Source organism: Taudactylus pleione, unplaced genomic scaffold (genome assembly GCF_031769625.1).
Source record: "Taudactylus pleione unplaced genomic scaffold, aTauple2 ptg004168l, whole genome shotgun sequence".
In the NCBI taxonomy this organism is placed as follows: domain Eukaryota; kingdom Metazoa; phylum Chordata; class Amphibia; order Anura; family Myobatrachidae; genus Taudactylus; species Taudactylus pleione.
In genome coordinates, this window is record NW_028288461.1 from 1 (window position 1) to 21,838 (window position 21,838).

Consider the following 21,838-nt stretch of genomic DNA (forward strand, 5'->3'; position numbering starts at 1 on the left):
GGCAACTGCCGCTCACAGCTTCATCACTAGAGTAACATGAGTATAGTCTAATGGTGTCCTCATGTACGGTGACCGGCGGCCATATTGTTATAGTCTCCCAGTCACAGAGCAGAGGGGGCGGGGCCACAGGGGCTTTAGCTGCCATTTTGTTATAGACATTCCTGACAGCCAGAGCCAGGTAACGTCTCCTGTATATATTAATTATATTATTATTATATAGGGGAGAGGGGACTGTACAGTGATATATGAGGGGGAATAACACAGCTCCCACCACACACTGATATGTGGTATTATTATTATATAGGGGGAGAGGGGACTGTACAGTGATATATGAGGGGGGATAACACAGCTCCCAGCACACACTGATATGTGGTATTATTATTATTATATAGGGGGGAGGGGACTGTACAGTGATATATGAGGGGGAATAACACAGCTCCCAGCACACACTGATATGTGGTATTATTATTATTATATAGGGGAGAGGGGACTGTACAGTGATATATGAGGGGGAATAACACAGCTCCCAGCACACACTATGTGGTATTATTATATAGGGGGTAGGGGACCGTACAGTGATATATGAGGGGGAATAACACAGCTCCCAGCACACACTATGTGGTATTATTATATAGGGGGTAGGGGACCGTACAGTGATATATGAGGGGGAATAACACAGCTCCCAGCACACACTGATATGTGGTATTATTATTATATAGGGGGAGGGGACTGTACAGTGATATATGAGGGGGAATAACACAGCTCCCAGCACACACTGATATGTGATATTATTATTATATAGGGGGAGGGGACTGTACAGTGATATATGAGGGGCAATAACACAGCTCCCAGCACACACTGATATGTGGTATTATTATTAATATATAATGGAGAGGGGACTGTACAGTGATATATGAGGGGGAATAACACAGCTCCCAGCACACACTGATATGTGGTATTATTATTATATAGGGGAGAAGGGACTGTACAGTGATATATGAGGGGGAATAACACAGCTCCCAGCACACACTGATATGTGGTATTATTATTATATAGGGGAGAGAGGGATCCGTAGAGTGATATATTAGGGGGAATAACACAGCTCCCAGCACACACTGATATGTGGTATTATTATTATATAGGGGGAGGGGACTGTACAGTGATATATGATGGGGAATAACACAGCTCCGAGCACACAGTGATATGTGGTATTATTATTATATAGGGGGAGAGGGGACTGTACAGTGATATATGAGGGGGGATAACACAGCTCCCAGCACACACTGATATGTGGTATTATTATTATATAGGAGATAGGGGAATGTACAGTGATATATGAGGGGGAATAACACAGCTCCCAGCACACACTGATATGTGGTATTATTATATAGGGGAGAGGGGACCGTACAGTGATATATGAGGGGGAATAACACAGCTCCCAGCACACACTGATATGTGGTATTATTATTATATAGGGGAGAGGGGACTGTACAGTGATATATGAGGATGAATAACACAGCTCCCAGCACACACTGATATGTGGTTTTATCATTATATAGGGGAGAGGGGACTGTACAGTGATATATGAGGGGGAATAACACAGCTTCCAGCACACACTGATATGTGGTATTATTATATAAGGGAGAGGGGACCGTACAGTGGTATATGAGGGGGAATAACACAGATCCCAGCACACACTGATATGTGGTATTATTATTATATAGGGGAGAGGGGACTGTACAGTGATATGTGAGGGGCAATAACACAGATCCCAGCACACACTGATATGTGATATTATTATATAGGGGGAGGGGACTGTATAGTGATATATGAAGGAGAATAACACAGCTCCCAGCACACACTGATATGTGGTATTCTTATATAAGGGAGAGGGGACTGTACAGTGATATATGAGGGGGAATAGCACAGCTCCCAGCACACACTGATTTGTGATATTATTATTATATAGGGGGAGGGGACCGTACAGTGGTATATGAGGGGGAATAACACAGATCCCAGCACACACTGATATGTGATATTATTATTATATAGGGGGAGGGGACTGTACAGTGATATATGAGGGGGAATAACACAGCTCCCAGCACACACTGATATGTGGTATTATTATTATATAGGGGAGAGAGGGAACCGTACAGTGATATATGAGGGAGAATAACACAGCTCCCAGCACACACTGATATGTGGTATTATTATGTAAGGGAGAGGGGACTGTTCGGTGATAAATGAGGGGGAATAAAACAGCACACAGTTATATATGTGGTATTATTATATAGGGGGTAGAGGACTACAGTGTTGTATGAGGGGGAATTAAACAGCTGCTGGCACTCACTGATATGCTGTATTTTTATTATTTAGGGGAGAGGGGTTCATAAAGGGTCATTCCATATCAGTTCCCCCAAAACAAATTAATTGTCCGCCACTCTTCTCAGATTAAAAAAAAAAAAAAATGTCATCAGAGCGGATGTAATCGTTAATTTCCAAAACATTGATTTTTCAATTTATTAAACTATTACTAATCGCGACTTATTTATTCAGTTTATTTCAAGTATCATGGCTGTTTATTAAGGAATCTCCATGAAATTTGGAGGCTTAAGGTAACCAAATTACTTTATCTGCCTTACTTTTCGAATTGCAACAAAATTTCAAGATTTTGGAACAGAATTAAAAATGCAAGGTTAAATCAACATTAGATATACCCATTTTTTGGGAATTACTGGAAGACAATATACACTGTCTGCTGACACGTGACCATTACAACAGGTTCCAAACAAGGGGAAAATAATGTTATTGTTGACTCAGCTTCAGTTATGTTTACGTTTTTACATTTCTAGGTTTCTTATGTTAATTATGGATGCTGTACAACAGTAATCAAATGTCAATTTCATACTTTTTTTCTCTCCACTATAAAACAGAGTACCATGCTGATTTTTTTTTTGTGGTAGTAATGTTAACCTTTCTTAAGCACCTAAATAAAATTGAGATATCTAATGTTGCTTTAACCTTGTGTTTTTAATTCTGTTCCAAAATCTTTAATCTGTCCTGTAACTCGAAACGTAAGACAGATAAAGTAATTTAGTTTGGCTTTTTAGATTCTGAGAAAAAGTTACCTTAGAGGTCCAAATTTCATGGTGATTCCTTAATAAACACCTGTGATACTTCAAATAAAGTGAATAAATAAATAGACATTAGTAAATAGTTTAATAAATTGAAAAATCTATATTTTGGAAAAGTCAGACAGTTGAGATATTTGGCAGAAATAGTTTTTTTTTTTACATTATCTGTCAACTAAAAATTTTTATGGAAATTCTGAGTTGGGTGGTGGACACACCAGGTTAAACTGGTGTGGAATGACGCTTCTTCAAATCATTAATATCGGACTCATATCAATTAAGTTCTTCGAATTCTTCGACATCGGTCCAAAATCGATCAAGTTCATCAACATCGGATTCAAATCTATCAAGTTCTTCAATTCATCAACATCAGTCTCAAAACAATCCAGCTCTCAATCAGCATCATCGGTCCCAATCCGAGTCTGCCCATTCCTTCAGTATTTTATGTCCAGTTCCATTGCAACCTCGTGTTCAATAAAGACTTTCTATTCCTGTTCTCACCTTCGGGCCCATCATCCACTGCCGTATCTCTACCTCCTCACATCTATACTTGAGGAAGTTGTGGCTCAAGCCACATAAGTTCATCCACATCTCTTAAATCTCTTCTTTAACCTCCCACACCTGTTCCAACCCAAACCAACCCTCCGGTGTGACAAATGTTATGTAACTGGATACTTATAATGACAGGTGTGTAGTCAGGAGCATAGTGAAATATAAAATGTTATTGAAACAAAAACATAATCCAGGCAAATTACAAAAACAATGGTGCACTCTGTAATCGATGAGGCAGATTAACATGCAGCAATAGGAGGGACAGCTTGCAGAGGCCCAGCTGGCTTTAGCTGCACAGATTATGGGCTGGAGGTATACAGAATGGATACAAGCAAAGGTATAAAGCTGCAGAGTAGATGAGACAGACTCATGGACAGCAGTGGAGCTGCAGTTTGCTGAAGTCCAATAGACTGGATATCAAGTTCAGGCCGTGGAATACAATCCAGGGAAAACAATCAATGACCAGCAGGGGGCATGGTCAGGGGCAGGAATAAATAGTCTGTGAGGCAGGTGATAAAAAGTGGAGTAATATTAACTCCTGTATGTGAGGAGACAATGTCAGATACAAAATAAGGGCCAGTGTCCTAACACCGATGTAACTTATTTCTAGTGGCGCAAAGAGATTTTGATATATGTCTCTTGGAGGAATAAGGCCCCCAGCCAGGAGAGGAGCATTGGTGTAACCTTATGCAGTACAGCATTGTATGACAGCCCCTGAGGAGTCTTATGGAGCTGGTACACAGGAACCTCTGACAGACACTGACCAGGGCTCTATGACTGGGGGGGAAGGGGAGACTTACTGATCACTCAATGTTACATGTCTGACTGTGTTACATGTGTTCTCTGTGATGTCTGTTATATTTATTCTATTTCTTTCTAGAAAGTCCTTCTCTGAGGAACCAGAGTTTTATTACACATCACACGTTCTGTATTCTCACTGATTCACTGAGGATGGACAAGAACGGCAGTCACCGTACTGAAAGGCTCTTACAGCTCACCCTGGAGATCATCTACGTGCTAACTGGGGAGGTGAGAGGGCCTGGGGCTATCACACAGACGTCACTTCTATCTATAGTAATAATACAGGAACATGACTGGGGAGGTGAGGGGATCTGGGAGTGTCACAGTGACATGACATATCTACAGTAATATTACAGGGACATGACTGGGGAGGTGAAAGGATCTGGGAGTGTCACAGTGACATGACATATCTACAGTAATATTACAGGGACATGACTGGGGAGGTGAGGGGATCTGGGAGTGTCACAGTGACATCACTTATATCTATAGTAATAATACAGGGACATGACTGGGGAGGTGAGAGGATCTGGGGGTGTCACAGTGACATCACTTCTATCTATAGTAATAATACTGGAACATGACTGGAGAGGTGAGGGGATCTGGGAGTGTCACAGTGACATGACATATCTACAGTAATATTACAGGGACATGACTGGGGAGGTGAGAGGATCTGGGAGAGTCACAGTGACGTCATTTATATCTATAGTAATATTACAGGGACATGACTGGGGAGGTGAGGGGATCTGGGAGTGTCACAGTGACATCACTTATATCTGTAGTAATAATACAGGGACATGACTGGGGAGGTGAGGGGATCTGGGAGTGTCACAGTGACATGACATATCTACAGTAATATTGCAGTGACATGACTGGGGAGGTGAAAGGATCTTTGAGTGTCACAGTGACATGACATATCTACAGTAATATTACAGGGACATGACTGGGGAGGTGAGGGGATCTGGGAGTGTCACAGTGACATCATTTATATCTATAGTAATAATACAGGGACATGACTGGGGAGGTAAGGGGATTTGGGAGTGTCACAGTGACATCACTTATATCTATAGTAATAATATAGGGACATGACTGGGGAGGTGAGGGGATCTGGGAGTGTCACAGTGACATCACTTATATCTATAGTAATAATACAGGGACTTGACTGTGGAGGTGAGGGGATCTGGGAGTGTCACAGTCACATCACTTATATCTATAGTAATAATACAGGGACATAACTGGGAAGGTGAGGGGTTTTGGGAGTGTCACCGTGACATCACTTATACCTATAGTAATAATACAGGGACATTACTCTGGAGGTAACAGGGATCTGGGAGTGTCACAGTAACATCACATATATCTATAGTAATACCCTAGCAGCAGTTAGCCACTCTCAGATATTAGTATCAGTCCCACAATCCTCCCTGGAGTTGGGATTTAGCACATTGCTCGCAGTATGTTATTTAATTTTTTTCACTGACACACAGATGTCAAAGCTACAGGAGATACTATATATTCTACATTTTCCTATATATAGGAGACTGTTACAAGACTTTTTATTGTGAAATAGTCTTCTTGTATATTATGCAAAGTTATCACCTGAATAAACACCCCCATTTAAGTGGAGCTTAATTGACCATCTCATTGTTGTCTCCCCCAATAAACAGGATTACACAGTAGTGAAGAAGACATCTGGTGAGTGTGAGATACCCAGCAGCCATCCCCCTGTGTCAGGAGGACTCAGCAAGACCCAGACCCCCATCATGGTGCCTCCACCTCACTCACTGACACATGAGAGACACAATGACCAGAAGATCCTGGAACTCACCAACAAGAACATGCAGCTGCTAACTGGAGAGGTGACTGCTGGAATGGGACATTATACAGTAACACCGGGGGATGTGTTTGGGTGATGACTGGGAGAGGTGACTGCTGGGAATGGGACACTATACAGTAACACCAGGGGATGTGTCTGGGTGATGAATGTAACATTGTGTGTGTCAGGTTCCTATAAGGTGTCAGGATTTCACCGTCTATGTTTCCATGCAGGAGGAGTATATAGAGGAACACAATGATCTATACAAGGACGTGATGATGGAGAAGCACCAGCCCCTCACATTACTGGGTAAGAGGAGACTGTCATTTATTGTACAGGGGAGAGCAGGTATGGGGGCCTCTTATATATATATACATCATCTGATAATCACATATATACAATGTACTCAGTCACTGTTTGTCCCCTACAGATGGACCCAGTAACAGAAATACCCCAGATAGATGTCCCCATCCTCTTTATTTTCAGGATTGTACAGAGAAGAATCACAAGATTCCACCTGAGCATCAGGTAGCTGAGATTTTTGGTCTCACCAATATACTATAGAGACTGTCACTATATGATCTGTAGAGCAGCTGTGTGTGTTTTATTCACCGATATTATACTGTATACTCTCAAATAATGACATCAGACTTTATGCAATTTTTTATTATCTGATTTAGGGTGAAGATCTGATTAATATTAAGATAAATTATATAGATGGAGAAGAAAAGACATATGTGACTGATAATAAGGCAGAAGATATAGAGGGAGAATCAGAGACGTATGTGACTGATATTATGGCAGAAGATACAGAGGGAGAAGAAGAGACGTATGTGACTGATATGAAGGCGGAAGATATAGAGGGAGAAGAAGAGACGTATGTGACTGATAATAAGGCAGAAGATAGAGAGGGAGAATCAGAGACGTATGTGACTGATATTATGGCAGAAGATACAGAGGGAGAAGAAGAGACGTATGTGACTGATATGAAGGCGGAAGATATAGAGGGAGAAGAAGAGACGTATGTGACTGATATGAAGGCAGAAGATATAGAGGGAGAAGAAGAGACGTATGTGACTGATATTAAGGCAGAGGATATAGAGGTGGAAGAAGAAAAGTATATTATGGGTGATCAGCAGTTTACAGAGGAGGAAATACCTACAGATATCAGCACACGTGAGTAATAAACACATTACAGAAAATAGTCACATACTGTATTCTACTTTCTCAGTCACTGCTACATTCTCCTCTGTCAGTACAAACTAATGAGAGGAATGTATCTTCCCAGTGTGAAGTCAGGAGCCGTCAGTCCCTATTATACTGCTCTCCCCCTCACATCATGTCACTGTGTGTTACTAGCCCAGAGATCTGACCAGTCTACTCTCCACACTCTCTGGTGTATCTCATACATCAGGAGACATCAGCCCCTATTATACTCCTGCTTTCCCCCTCACATCATGTCATTGTGTGTTACCAGCCCAGATATCTGACCAGTCTCATCCCCATACTCTCTGGTGTATGTCATACATCAGGAGCCATCAGCCCCTATTATACTCATGATCTCTCGCTCACATCATGTCACTGTGTGTTACCATCCCAGAGAGCTGACCAGTCTCCTCCACACACTGTCTGGTGTATCTCATACATCATGAGCCATTAGCCCCTATTATGCTCCTGCTCTCCCCCTCACATCATGTCACTGTGTGTTACCAGCCCAGAGATCTGACCAGTCTCCTTCCCACACTCTCTAGTGTATCTCATACATCAGGAGCCATCAGCCCCTATTATACTCCTGCTCTCCCCCTCACATCATGTCACTGTGTGTTACCATCTCAGAGAGCTGACCAGTCTCCTCCACACACTGTCTGGTGTATCTCATACATCAGGAGCCATCAGCCCCTAATATACTCCTGCTCTCCCCCTCACATCATGTCACTGTGTGTTACCAGCCCAGAGATCTGACCAGTCTCCTCCCCACACTCTCTGGTGTATATCATACATCAGGAGCCATCAGCCCCTATTATACTCCTGCTCTCCCCCTCACATCATGTCACTGTGTGTTACCAGCCCAGAGATCTGACCAGTCTCCTCTCCACACTCTCTGGTGTATCTCATACATCAGGAGCCATCAGCCCAAATTATACTCCTGCTCTCCCCTTCCATCATGTCACTGTGTGTTACCAGCCCAAAGGGTATGCAGTCGGGAAGCCGGCAGACCTAGTCCCGACAGCCGGGTTCCCGACTGCTTAATCCCATCGAGGGTTAAATGACAGGAGTCTAAATCTAGACGCCTGTCATTTTACCGACGCCAGATGACCGGCGCCCGGCCTTCCCGAACGAAGGGATGCCGGGCACCACTGCGGATAGCCGCTGGGGGGAGGGTTAGGTTTAGGGCTCCCGGGGGTGACTTAGGGTTAGGCACCCCCCCAGGAGGTTAGGGTTAAGCTAGGGGGAGGGAGGGTTAGGCACCCCCAGGGGAGGTTAGAGTTAGGCGAACCCCCGGGGGACTTAATTTTAGGCAACAGGGTAGGTGGGGTTAGGTTTAGGCACTTAGAGGGGGGATAAGGGTTAGGCATTTGGGGGGGGTTAGGGTTAGGCACCCTAAAGGAGGGTTAGGGGGTAGAATATGTTAGTACTTACCTGGGGACGATCGGGATTTTCATCCTGTTCGGGCAGCCGCTGTCGGAATTTGAACCGCCAGCCAGGAGTCAGCGGTAAATCATACTGACTCCCCCCAGAAATCTGACCAGTCTCCTCCCCACACTCTCTGGTGTATCTCATACATCAGGAGCCATCAGCCCCTATTATACTCCTGCTCTCCCCCTCACATCATGTCACTGTGTGTTACCGGCATAGAGATCTGACCAGTCTCCTCCCCACACTCTGTGGTTTATCTTATACATCAGGATCCATCAGCCCTTATTATACTCCTGCTCTCCCCCTTACATCATATTACTGTGTGTTACCAGCCCAAATATGCTCTATATTAGACAACGCAAACGTCACACGAACTTGACCTCACACACACAGAGCTATAACGACACTCCGGTCATTCAACAATGGCTTCCTCCAGTCTCTGCGCTTGGATGATCTGTACTTTTGCGCTTTATCTGCTGACCAGTCTCTGTATCCAGCTCTGTCCTTCTGCCTACTTCCTCCTCCTGCTGTTGCCCATCTGTGCCCTGCGACATTCCCCTACCCTATCCTGCTGCCTCCCCTGCTCTGTGCTACCATCATTCTATGTAGCTCTGTCCTATCGCTATCCTTCCCTCTCAGCGGTTATATACAGTGACTCATTACCCTAATTTAGTAGCATGAGTCTGTTGGGGCTACTCTCCCTGAGAATGACCAGAGGACCATATAGAAACTGCTTTTGCTACATATATATCCACCTGGAGAACTTTGTGTAGTGTGGACGCATTTGTTGGGAAACTTGTGGGCTAATTACCATGTGCATCTGTGAGGGCGGTCTAGATGGATTTTGTGGCTCACCAACGTCACTGGCTAATGAGGCTTCCTGCTCTGTGATAATGGCTAGGGAATGTTGCCCAGCAAAGTCTGCATTTGGGGGGAGATATACATTGGTGATATGCCATCTGCCTGTCCCTGGGGCTGGATCTATTAATTTAAACCAATATGGAATGTTTGGAGTTTGTATGTGTTTCCTCCAACCCTCCAAAATTATAGTGGTAGGTTGATTAGCTTCTGATACAAATTAACACTAGTGTGTGTGTATATGTGTACATATGGTAGGGAATATAGTTTGTAAGCTCCACTAGGGCATGGCCCCATGTGAATTACTAAATATTCTCTGTAAAGTGCTTCTCAGTATTTCTGCGCTGTATAAAGAGGTGTGAGTAATAATAATACAGTTATTGTATTTCCAGCAGATGGACACACAAGCAGGAATGACTTGGAGGAAGATCTCGTCTTGTCTACAGATATTAAAACAGAATATAACATCACACAGGAATCTCCAGGAGATAATCCTGTTACACTAAATATACATCCAGTACATCACAGTACAGATATATCATCTGATCCCTCTAATTGCAAGGACTGTTATCCTGATACCTCAGTGTTTGTTACATATAGTGCAGCTAATACACTTGATAAAATATTTCCATGCCCAGAGTGCTGGAAATGTTTTACACATAGGTCAGACCTTGTTAGACATCAGAGAAGTCACACAGGTGAAAAACCATTTCCATGTTCTGAGTGTGGAATTTTTTTTACACGAAAATCAAATCTTGTTACACATCAGAGAAGTCACACAGGGGAGAATCCATTTCCATGCTCTGAGTGTGGGAAATGTTTTACACAGAAATCACATCTTGTTACACATCAGAGAAGTCACACAGGTGAGAAAACATTTCCATGTTCTGAGTGTGGAAAATGTTATACACATAAGTCAGACCTTGTTAGACATCAGAGAAGTCACACAGGTGAGAAACCATTTCCATGTTCTGAGTGTGGGAAATGTTTTACACGGAAAACAGGTCTTGTTATACATCAGAGACAACACACAGGTGAGAGGCCATTTCCATGCTCTGAGTGTGGGAAATGTTTTTCACATAAATCTGCTCTTGTTAGACATCAGCAGTCACACAAGAGAAAAGCTTTTCTATGAGCTGATACAAAACAAGGTTGTAGCAACACTGCAGATAATTGGGATGTATCATTAATATAAAAAGAGAAGGGATGTACACTACTAGGGAAACCTAAACAACAATACATAATTTAAATAGGGCTTGATATAGATGCAATAAAAATGTATAGTACTTAATATGAAGACTCCTAGGGGCAGTGACAGATTTTGCCATCTGTGCCGTCAGGAGGTGATCTGGATGTTCTAACTGAATTTGCACCACCCAGATGGTTTAAACTAAAAAAAACAAACTCCTCACTATCACCTGATACATCTGTGGTCTTTTAGACTAGATAGACAAGAGTCCCTTCACTTGGTCCTACCGACCACCTAGATATTTGTTATGCTCCTCCGTATGACTTCACATATGTAATTTTCTACCTTTTTATTTAACTATATGTGTGTGTAAGTGTATATGTATATGTGTATATTATATATACATATATATATATCCTTATTAGTATATTTAGGCATGTGGGTGTGATCATATAGTGAACAATATTGCAAGATTTTGCAATCATCAACATTAGAACTATACAATATGGGATTATTATGTCGTATGTATAACGTGACCTAGATCCCAGTGACGTGCATATCTTCACCATGTCAACTCTTACTCATTTGTTACTGATGTAACTAGTCATGTGATTGTGGGTTACCATGCAACTGGGTGGAACAAATCATCTAAGCATCTTACTGTTTTTTTCCACAGAGATTTCCATGATTGGTGCATTCCAGTCATGTGTGCATGCTTATATTACATGACCAGGTGGATGTGATTACCCAGACTCCCTATCTAGTTCATTCTGGCACCCTGCAGTGATTGACATGATTGGTCCATTCCGATCATGTGCGGTTTGATAACGCGAGGTGGTTTGGATATTGTTTTTAAACCTTACTTATTATAAGAAGAAATGGAATAATTCACACCAATACCAACTTTAAAATAAATGACAATGTTTTACTTGAAAAGCAAATTAATTATACATGTATTATGGTATTATTGTCAAAGCAGACTTACAACATGAAAATCATTAGTTCAGCAGCAGTAACAAAATGATTATTGGCAATGCCGAGCATAGACTCCCAAGGTGACAGTCAGCCATGTTTATACTTACAGCCCAGCGCCCCGCGACTCTCACGACCTACGATCTCTCCTGCTCAGCCCGACTGACCCACCCCTCCCCTTTTTGATAAATCTTTTATACTTTTTCCTCTCTGCTACTAACATATTCTAAAATGACGAATATTAATTAATTAATTCAATATTCATGCGCACTAAACATTTCACTAATTATATATTTTAATCATAACAAAACCCACAATCTCCTTTCTATGTTCTCAAAATACTGGTGACCGCATATAGGCCAAGGCTATCCTGATTAGCTCCCTCCTTGTTTAGCCAGATCTGAGACCTACTGTCTCCTAGTCTGTTCATACTCAACTAACCCATTATTCTGTCTTGCTAGAGAAGAAATGGTTTTGATCAGTTCTAATTTATACCTATTTCTGTAATAACATTTATACCTTTAGATTATACAATATTAAACAATAATAACTGTTGCTTCAGACACACATCTGCCTACTTTAGAGAGAAGGTAGACCTCATCTCTAGGCCTGAGGCCATTCCACACATGTCGGTCCTCCGCAACTTACAACTAATATATATTCTGAATCATTTCTATGTACTCTTAATTGCAATGAAAATAATGAAAGACATAAGCATGCATATATTCGTGAATTGCTGAAGGAATATGTACGGTCACATATTCCGGCGTTATCAGTTCCATCCTCATGAAATTTGAGGGGTCATAACTCCGAAAAAAGTTCATATCTCTCATAGGTGGCATCGTCTGATTTCTTCTTAATGCATTGGAAAATCTTCTTGAAGCCTTTCACTAATATATAGAAAATTAACAACATTATCATGACAAAAAATATTTATCTTCCCATTGCGTGTATAATGCCGCCGAACCAATTTTCAACCCATGCGAACCACGTGCTGGGGTTCAACCAGGTGAACCAACTGTCAGGAATCGTACCATCATGTTTATTCAGCAAATTCATTTTAACCTGAGTAATTTCATTTAACCTTATTTTATTTATTCTGCATCAGAAGAATTTGTGATGTATGTACAACACTTTAACTCATATACTGCTTGTAATGTGACACAATATCCAAAGTTACGGCTGTAAGGTAGTGTGTGCTGCATTTTAATTCAGTGTTTTATTGCTTGAAACTCTCTTACCACAATGTCTGCGATATTGTTTATTAATTCCCTATGTACCAAATGTTATTATGTCACCAAATCCTAAACCAACCTTATAACTTTGGGAGAGTGTAAAGAGGTGCTTGTACTTTTCCATATACCATTTGTATTTCTATTTACCATTCTTACACAGTAATTATTTCATATGTTTCTTTTAGATTTTCTGTTGTGTTACCTTTGCATCAGGTAGTAATGTTCTTATAAGACCCTTTTCAAAATAATTCACCGGTAACCATCAATAAGCCTTATGCCCACACATATAATATAACCCCCGTGGTAGTGTCATGGTTTATTAGACAATGTGTTAGAAAAGCATTATAAGGAACATTACAACGGGCACCTTTTCATCCACGCTTTCTTCTTGCTTGTTCCATTCTGCGATATGATGACTGTATGTTTTATTGTACCCCAACATTCCTTCTGTTATTACACAGTTTATTAATGCACTCACATATAATTTTTTATTAGGTTTTTTGTGTATTTAATAATTTCTAAAAGATCCCCAAACAAGTTTGATTCAGTAAGATCCTCCTTGTAAGATTGTGTTACAAACACAGGTTCCCAAATAAATACATTCAGCTCCTGTACCATTTTGTTAATAGACATGATGTTGTCCTGATCATACCTTGGATACCTTGTTAATTTTAAACGTAGGGAACCTGTGACATTATAAGGTTCAAGTGTGAGAGTTCCACATAGTGAGTGAAATGCTGTTTGATTTGAGTGCAATGAGATAGACATTAGCACAACATTCCCTGAATGACATGGTGACTACATACCCAACAATCAACTTTATTGTTCTTTCTATAAGCTCATGATAAGTGTTCAGGGAAGAAGTGTCAGTTTGTATAGAGGTGCTTTCTTTGCACCATTGTATACCCCTTTTCTGAATTTAAACCACAGTATTTACATATATACCTTGGAATTGTGAGACAACCCTTCACACCTTTGTCTTACAGTAATGGCTCTTTTTTCCAATACTTCATCAGATGTATCTTGCACCTAGTACCAGTATGAGACCTTATTTATCTATAATGTATTTTCTTTTTCAAACAGTTTAAGAATTTTTTTCCCTTGGTCTTTTGACCATCCTCTGATGCGTACCTATACCTGGGAGTATCAGTAGTAAAATGAGTGTGTGCGTCTTTTATGACTCTTAATGTGATTAAAACCATATCCCTTATGATCATGAGTTTTAAAATAGGAGTGGAGTCTACCAATATGACCCCGGCAGTACCCCTAGGATAACATTCCACACCGTCCTCATCAGTCACCAGTCCTTCTCAGCTCCTATTTACTATAAAAAAATAAAAAATTTAAAAATGTGAAAAAAAAATAACTTTCCCAATCAATGGATACACAGAGACTTGATCACCAATAGCCATCTTTCCTTTTCTTTGTTCACAACCCGCAGAACACTACTAATAATGTCCCCGATTCTGTGAACCTTATCTTGGCCTGAACTGTGACTTTGATCAGGCCCATCATCAAATAAGTTTATTAAATTTAAATCACAGTCAATGTCTTTATCTGCATCTTCTTTGGCTTTAACTGACCTCACCGCCAGGTCGGCAACCTTCTTGCAGTGAGATTTTGTGAATCCAATTGTCCTTTTCAGCCACATCGAGGTTGTTAGCAGAACCTGGAACGGGCCTTGCCATCAATCTATGAGACAACCAGAACATAAGAAATTTCTCACCATTACATAGTCTCCAGACTGGACTCCATGACAAGGTTCTTCTGGGAGTCTCTTCATAAGCTTTCCTTGCTTTTCTTCAGATGCTGTGAGAATTGTATAACATAGTCCGTAGTTAAATCATATAACAGTGACAAGTCTGTTGCTGGACTTACAATAAGGATAGGCAGTTTTCCAAAAAAAAAAATAGCTCATAAGGCACTGGTTAAGTGATCGCTTTGGAGTGGTGTGGATGCTATACAAAACTAGAGGTAAAAGCCCCCAGTCAACTCATGGTAGTCTCCATACCCACCTTATCTAACTTGTACTCAATGTTAGCGTTTACACATTCAATTTTGTTTTTTTATAAACCCATATATTGACATATTGCTTGTAATACCTTCCCTGTAAAATAAGTACCTCTGTCACCTTCAACAACACATAGGATACTATAGTATATCTGGAAACATAAATAACTGCACAATTTCTTAGCTGTGAATGATGCTGCACATGATGTAGGATTTCTGTGACAACATCTGGGAACTGTGAAGTCCTCACAAACAATAAATGGTTAGATAAATATAAGGTATCCAGGACACACTGAACCTGCTAATGATAGTGAGATTAGTTGCAGGAAGGACACGGACATCAGTAATAATCATCAATTGTATCAGCTGAATCAGATCTAACAGTTCACTTCTGGGGAATAGTCATAAACAAATTGTTGATTAGAATAAACAGGCATAACTATAACAGTAAGCTTAGACATTTAAGTTAGCTTCAGAGACAATAGTCTATGAGATACAAATCTTGGTATTATTGATTAAAATAAGCAAGCATAGAGAAAGCAATAAGCTTAAGCGTTACATCAACATTGTCATCACCAGAGACAGGATCCTCTGGGGTTCAAATCTTGAAAAAAAATCAGCATTGTCATCACCAGAGACAGGAGTCTCTGGGGTTCAAATCTTGGAAAAAACAAAATAAAAAAATGGGGGGTCAGCTGGGCCAACTGTGAGAGCCGGGGGCGCTGTTGGCTGACTGCCACCTTGTTCCACCTCCCATTGCCATATTGCCAGACATTGCAAATACCTAACCCTATTCTTCACCAACCTAGTCAAAATAATTGCTGCTTTCAAAGCTTCCAGAACAGATTGGTTAAATGTGCCAGCCATGGGGAAACGACCAGAGGTCCATTCAGTCATCCCACTCCACCCTGCAACAAACCTCACACTCTCATCTCCGTACTTGTCTTTCATAACTGCATACATACTGGTCATTCCTAATCACATATATATATTTTTTTTAAATGACTACCCTCTTAACTCTTGGCAACTCACTCGATGCCATATTAAAAAAAATTTCTTTCTCTCGCTCTGCTGCAAAAATAAAACTGCATTTTTTTTCCTCAAGCAGCCAATCTCTATGACCTTGAAACGGGAACACTCTTCCAGCTCCTCAAATAAGCTTTTACACTTGCAATGAGAAACTTAATTCTTTCTTAAGTACAAGTTTTGTTAGTGGGATACCTTTACAATTTCATGGTAAACTACCCTGGAACAATTTTCCGTTTCACCAAACCAATTCCTTCTCACCTTCATTCAAACAACCATTACCATCCAGGTGCATCACGCGCCATTCTCCCCATACTCTGTAGCTTATCAAGCTACAATCCACCTCTTCACCCTCAAATCACTTACTCTTACCCTCTTATAACGTACAAGAACCAACTCCAGTCCCATACATGTACTAGACAATGTTGCCTTTTAAAAATCAAATGAGATTAACTGTTTCTTTCACTTTAAAATTGTGACAAATCTGTCAAAATGAAAACCCAAAAAACTCTACCCTCGTGTTACCTGTCTTTCGTTATCAGGTCAACACCTCTCATGTACAATCTGACCTCGTTAACAGATTTGTACCTCAGTTACCCGGTGCCTCCCCTGTCCTCGTTATCAGTGTTCCGCGCCCCTGTTACACATGTGACTATACGTATACCTTGTGCACCTGCCCTCGTTATTCCATTTAGCACTTTTACATCAATATTATCTTGTTCTTAAATATCTGCAGATCAATTTTACACTATCTAGCCATGTGGACTTCTCTTCTTTGTTTATAATATTACCCCGCAATTCACATAACCAGATTTATGCCTCTCTACTCCACTTCTATGCAAGGCATACTACAGGGGAAAATGGGAAAAGCCAGCTCACCAAATGCCTCTCGTCCCAACCCCCCGCTGACACTTAATTTTTATAACCACAAAACCAACCATCAAAAAAACTCAACAATACTGCCCCTAATTTCTGGGAAAAATGACTCAAATACAATTTAAAATTTCTGGAAAACAAATCCTACCAAAACAAAACAAATGCAAAACAATCAATACAGCGCAATTAACTTAACCATCATATCAATGTCTGAAGGAGAGGGAAAAACGAAAACTGCACGTTTTAAAAATAAAAATTATCTAATGAGCAAAATAACTCACTGCCGTGCACTCTCTCTCAATCACCGATACAGCGGGCGTTAACCTGTGTAATCTCACTGGGGCCTCCATGATTGATAACGCGAGGTGTTTTGGATATTATTTTTAAACCTTACTTATTATAAGAAGAAATGGAATAATTCACACCAATACCAACTTTAAAATAAATGACAATGTTTTACTTAAAAAGCAAATTAATTCTACATGTATTATGGTATTATTGTCAAAGCAGACTTACAACATGAAAATCATTAGTTCAGCAACAGTAACAAAATGATTATTGGCAATGCCCAGCATAGACTCCCAAGGTGACAGTCAGCCCTGTTTATACTTACAGCCCAGCGCCCCGCGACTCTCACGACCTACGATCTCTCCTGCTCAGCCCGACTGACCCACCCCTCCCCTTTTTGATCAATCTTTTATACTTTTTCCTCTCTGCTACTAACATATTCTAAAATGACGAATATTAATTAATTAATTCAATATTCATGCGCACTAAACATTTCACTGATAATATGTTTTAATCATAACAAAACCCACAATCTCCTTTCTATGTTCTCAAAATACTGGTGACTGCATATAGGCCAAGGCTATCCTGATTAGTTCCCTCCTTCTTTATACGGATCTGAGACCTACTGTCTCCTAGTCTGTTCATACTCAACTAACCCATTATTCTGTCTTGCTAGAGAAGAAATGGTTTTGATCAGTTCTAATTATACCTATTTCTGTAATAACATTTATACCTTTAGATCATACAATATTAAACAATAATAACTGTTGCTTCAGACACACACCTGCCTACTTTAGAGAGAAGGTAGACCTCATCTCTAGGCCTGAGGCCATTCGACACGTCGGTCCTCTGCAACTTACAACTAATATATATTCTGAGTCATGTCTATGTACTCTTAATTGCAATGAAAATAATGAAAGACATAAGCATGCATATATTCGTGAATTGCTGAAGGAATATGTACGGTCATATATTCCGGCGTTATCAAGGTGGAGCAGGCTCTGGTGTTTCATTATCATTATACAGTTAACAGCAACTAATAATAAAGTGTAACCTGTAATAGTGTCAGTAAGAAATGACCGAGGTGTTATCCGTATAGCGCAATAAGTCAGGAAATACACATAACGTAACAGAAAGAGGATATAAAGCCTGGTCTAACCAGGGCCAATAACCCCTCAGCACTGACCAGCTGTGTGATGGGAGATGTATATAGTGATTTTCTGTATCATTTGTGGTCAGACAAATACATCATGGCACAGTGCTGTGTGTGTGTATAGAGAGAGAGAACGGAAGGTGCGGCACTCACAGCATACAACAACAGCTGAGAAGAGGCGGTGGGGTATATCAACGTTTTAGTTCAATAAAGACTTTTCAAGATAACAAAGCTGTACACAAACATACCTTATATACAGGCATCTCATCACACGTGAAGCCGTTCCCTTCGCCTCTGGGACTGCGTACCCACCCGGCGGCACTGTTGGATGACGTCATCACGCTGTCAGTGAGAAAGGACGCTCATACCTGTGACACCATCACCATGGTTACTAAAGTAACTCCTAATGGTCAAAAATGAGTACATATAAAAAGACATATAAAGAAACACAATACACATACATGACTGCCTATTGCACCAATCACATGGCTCTCAGCTGGGGGCTAAGTAATGGTAACTGTAGTCGCTACAAGCTAAAGAGACCCCTAACAGCTGACATCTTGGACCAATATCAAGAAAACAGCCCACAGAGAAGCTAATACATAAACTTTATGTTACCATTATACGCACAAAGTCACAAAAGCTGACACATCAGTGCGATATTGGAGAACTCACAGTTGGGCTACTAAATGAATTTATAGTGCCTTTGTACCTAAGGCTCCATGAGGACAGATTAAAGTTACAAAACACTAGCATATGAAATACTTTAATTTAGGCCCCTAGGATGGACCACATCCAAACGGGATATCCAACGTGCTTCACACTGTAATAAATTTGAAGCTCGATCAACTCCTCGCAAATGGGGGGGAACATGGTCAATCATATGGTAGCGTATGCTGGCCAAGGGATGTTTAAACATGGCAAAGTGCCGAGCTACCGGCTGTTCACTAGTGCCTGATTCTAGGGCTTGACGTATGGCGGAACGGTGCCCCGCCATACGCTTCTTAAATTTCCTTTCGGTCTTACCAATGTAGGTGAGGCCGCATGGGCAGATGAATCGATAAACCACATAACTTGTATTGCAGCTCAATAAGTACTTGATGGAGATCTGGATGCAAAAACGAATCACCTACAATGATATTGACATGTGATACACGAGCATTTAATGCAACCCACTTTTGCATGTGTAAAGAACCTAGTTGAGGTATTTTCATTCAACTTAGAAATATCGGTCTTTACCAAGAGGTCACGCAAATTGCATCCTTGTGAATAACTTGTAATAAGCTGGCCACCAGTAAGATGTTAATTGCTGTCTGATTCGATGATAGGCCAATGTTTCTTAGAAACTTGGTTAATCACTTGGGACGCTGTGTTAAACCTGTTGACCCAAGGAAATTTTGGAATAGAAGAATTTTTCTTCTCTTTCCTAGATAAAAGTTGATCTCTTATTAAGCGCCATAACTTTTTCTTTAGTTTGCTCTAAGGCTTTTCATGAGTAGCCTCTGGCATAAAAGCTTTCAATAAGCTCATTTAGTTGAGTGCTGGCTCTCAAAGGATCACTATTGATACGCCTCACCCCAATCATTTGTGAGTAGGGGAGCCCCCGGATCAGACTTCTGGGGTGGCAGCTTTGCGCTTGTAGCAGCAAATTTCTATCTGTGGGTTTTGTGTATAATGTTGTAATTATAGAGTTGTTATCAATAATTATTTTTACATCTAGAAAATTTATTTCATGCCTACTCATGTTAATAGGTTAATTGATTTTATTATGTTTTTCCATGAATAGCTGGAACTCATGTCCTTCCCCACTCCAAAAAAGGAGCAGATCATCAATGAAACAAGAGTAAGAAAATATCTTTTCAACAACCTGTGTATCGCTATACTTCAAACATTACGATATTCGCATAGACCGGGGCTGCGCTAGAACCCATAGCGCAGCCCTTTGTCTGTAGGAAAAAGCTTTTATCATAGATAAAGAAGTTGTTAGTAGCAATTCCAGTAATTTTTTTACAAATACCAAACTGAAATCATGAGGAATCTAATTATATAAAGAGACTACAGCAATTCCTTTAAGCCAACAAGTTTTCGGTACACAAGCAATAGATTTAATTCTCTCCAGCAAGCTGGTGGTATCAAGTAAGAACGAAGGTTCGTTCTGAATAAGGGGCTGCAATAAATGATCCAAATAATTGCACAGGGCTGTAATAGCGAGCCCCTAGCCGAGACTATGGGGCATCTGGGCGGAGGATCAATGCCTTTGTGGATCTTAGGGATCCATTAAAACAGGGGTTACTATTGGAAAAGCTGGAATTAATGACTCTATAAGTTTTGCTGTGATCAATTGCAAGTCCATAGCCTGTTGAAGAATAGTCATTATTTTTTTCTTGCATGATGCTCTAGGGTCATCAGGAAGCTTAGAATACACATCTCTATCAGAAAGTTGGCGTTCAGCTTCTAATCAATAATCAGTAAGGACCTACAGCACTATAGCACCGCCCTTGTCCACAGGGCGGATTATAAAAATTTTTTGTTTTACAATGCAAACAGTGCTTGGCGTTCCAAGACAGAGAGGTTAGGGTGAATCGGAACTTTTTTGATTTCAGTGCTCGCTAACTCATGGTCCAAGATTCTGACGTATGTTTTGATGCTGGAGTTTGATTGGGGTTCAAAAGAGCAGCGGGGGCCCACAGCTTTCAATTTAGAAGGAATTTGATCCTTGTTTTCCATCACAATCTTTAAAAAATTCTTTGAGTTTAAGTTTTCTCTGTAGGGTATTTTTCTCTATGTCCCATTGAAACTCATTGAAGGGTACAGTAGGGACAAATGAAAGATTAAATAGTAGGTCTTCCGGGACCGAGGTGGCTTCCCTGCATTAAGATTATTGGCCATGAGAGGACCATTGGTGTGACCTCCAGCAATGCCGTGTGGTGGTCAGTGAGCAGCCCTATGAAGCTGGGGCAGAGGAACTTCTGAGAAACACTGACCTAGACTCTATGGCTCTGGGAATGAGGGGACTTAGTGGTCACTCAGTGTACTCTTACATTTATATAGGCAACATGATAGCGTAGCGGACAGCATTTCTACTCTGCTCTGTGGTCGTGAATTCAATTCCCAACCAAGGTCTTGTATGTGTGGATTCTGTAGTGTTTCCGTGTTTGCATTGATTTCTTCCAGGTGCTCTGGTTTCTTCCCATTCTCCAAAGCCACACTGGTAGGTTAGTTGGCTTCTTTCATAAATACCCCTGGTGTGTGTGTGTATGGGCTGTCCATGTGGTAGGAAATGTAGATTGTAAACTCCCA

General features: G+C 40.8%; 1 protein-coding gene across 2 annotated transcripts; it reads left to right on the forward strand.

The window, feature by feature from the left end:
* The first annotated feature begins 144 nt into the window (after positions 1-144).
* On the forward strand, positions 145-13,709 carry LOC148430272 (uncharacterized). 2 transcript variants are annotated; one of them, XM_088466642.1, is made up of 7 exons: positions 145-178; positions 4,564-4,712; positions 6,146-6,337; positions 6,528-6,603; positions 6,725-6,822; positions 6,975-7,470; positions 10,182-13,709. In XM_088466642.1, the coding sequence occupies exons 2-7, from the start codon at positions 4,635-4,637 to the stop codon at positions 10,922-10,924; spliced, it is 1,683 nt and encodes a 560-aa protein (XP_088322768.1). In that variant the 5' UTR covers positions 145-178; positions 4,564-4,634; the 3' UTR covers positions 10,925-13,709. The 2 variants fall into 2 exon arrangements, with proteins under 2 accessions (XP_088322768.1, XP_088322769.1); XM_088466643.1 differs by having other exon boundaries at positions 10,185-13,709.
* The last annotated feature ends 8,129 nt before the right edge of the window (positions 13,710-21,838 follow it).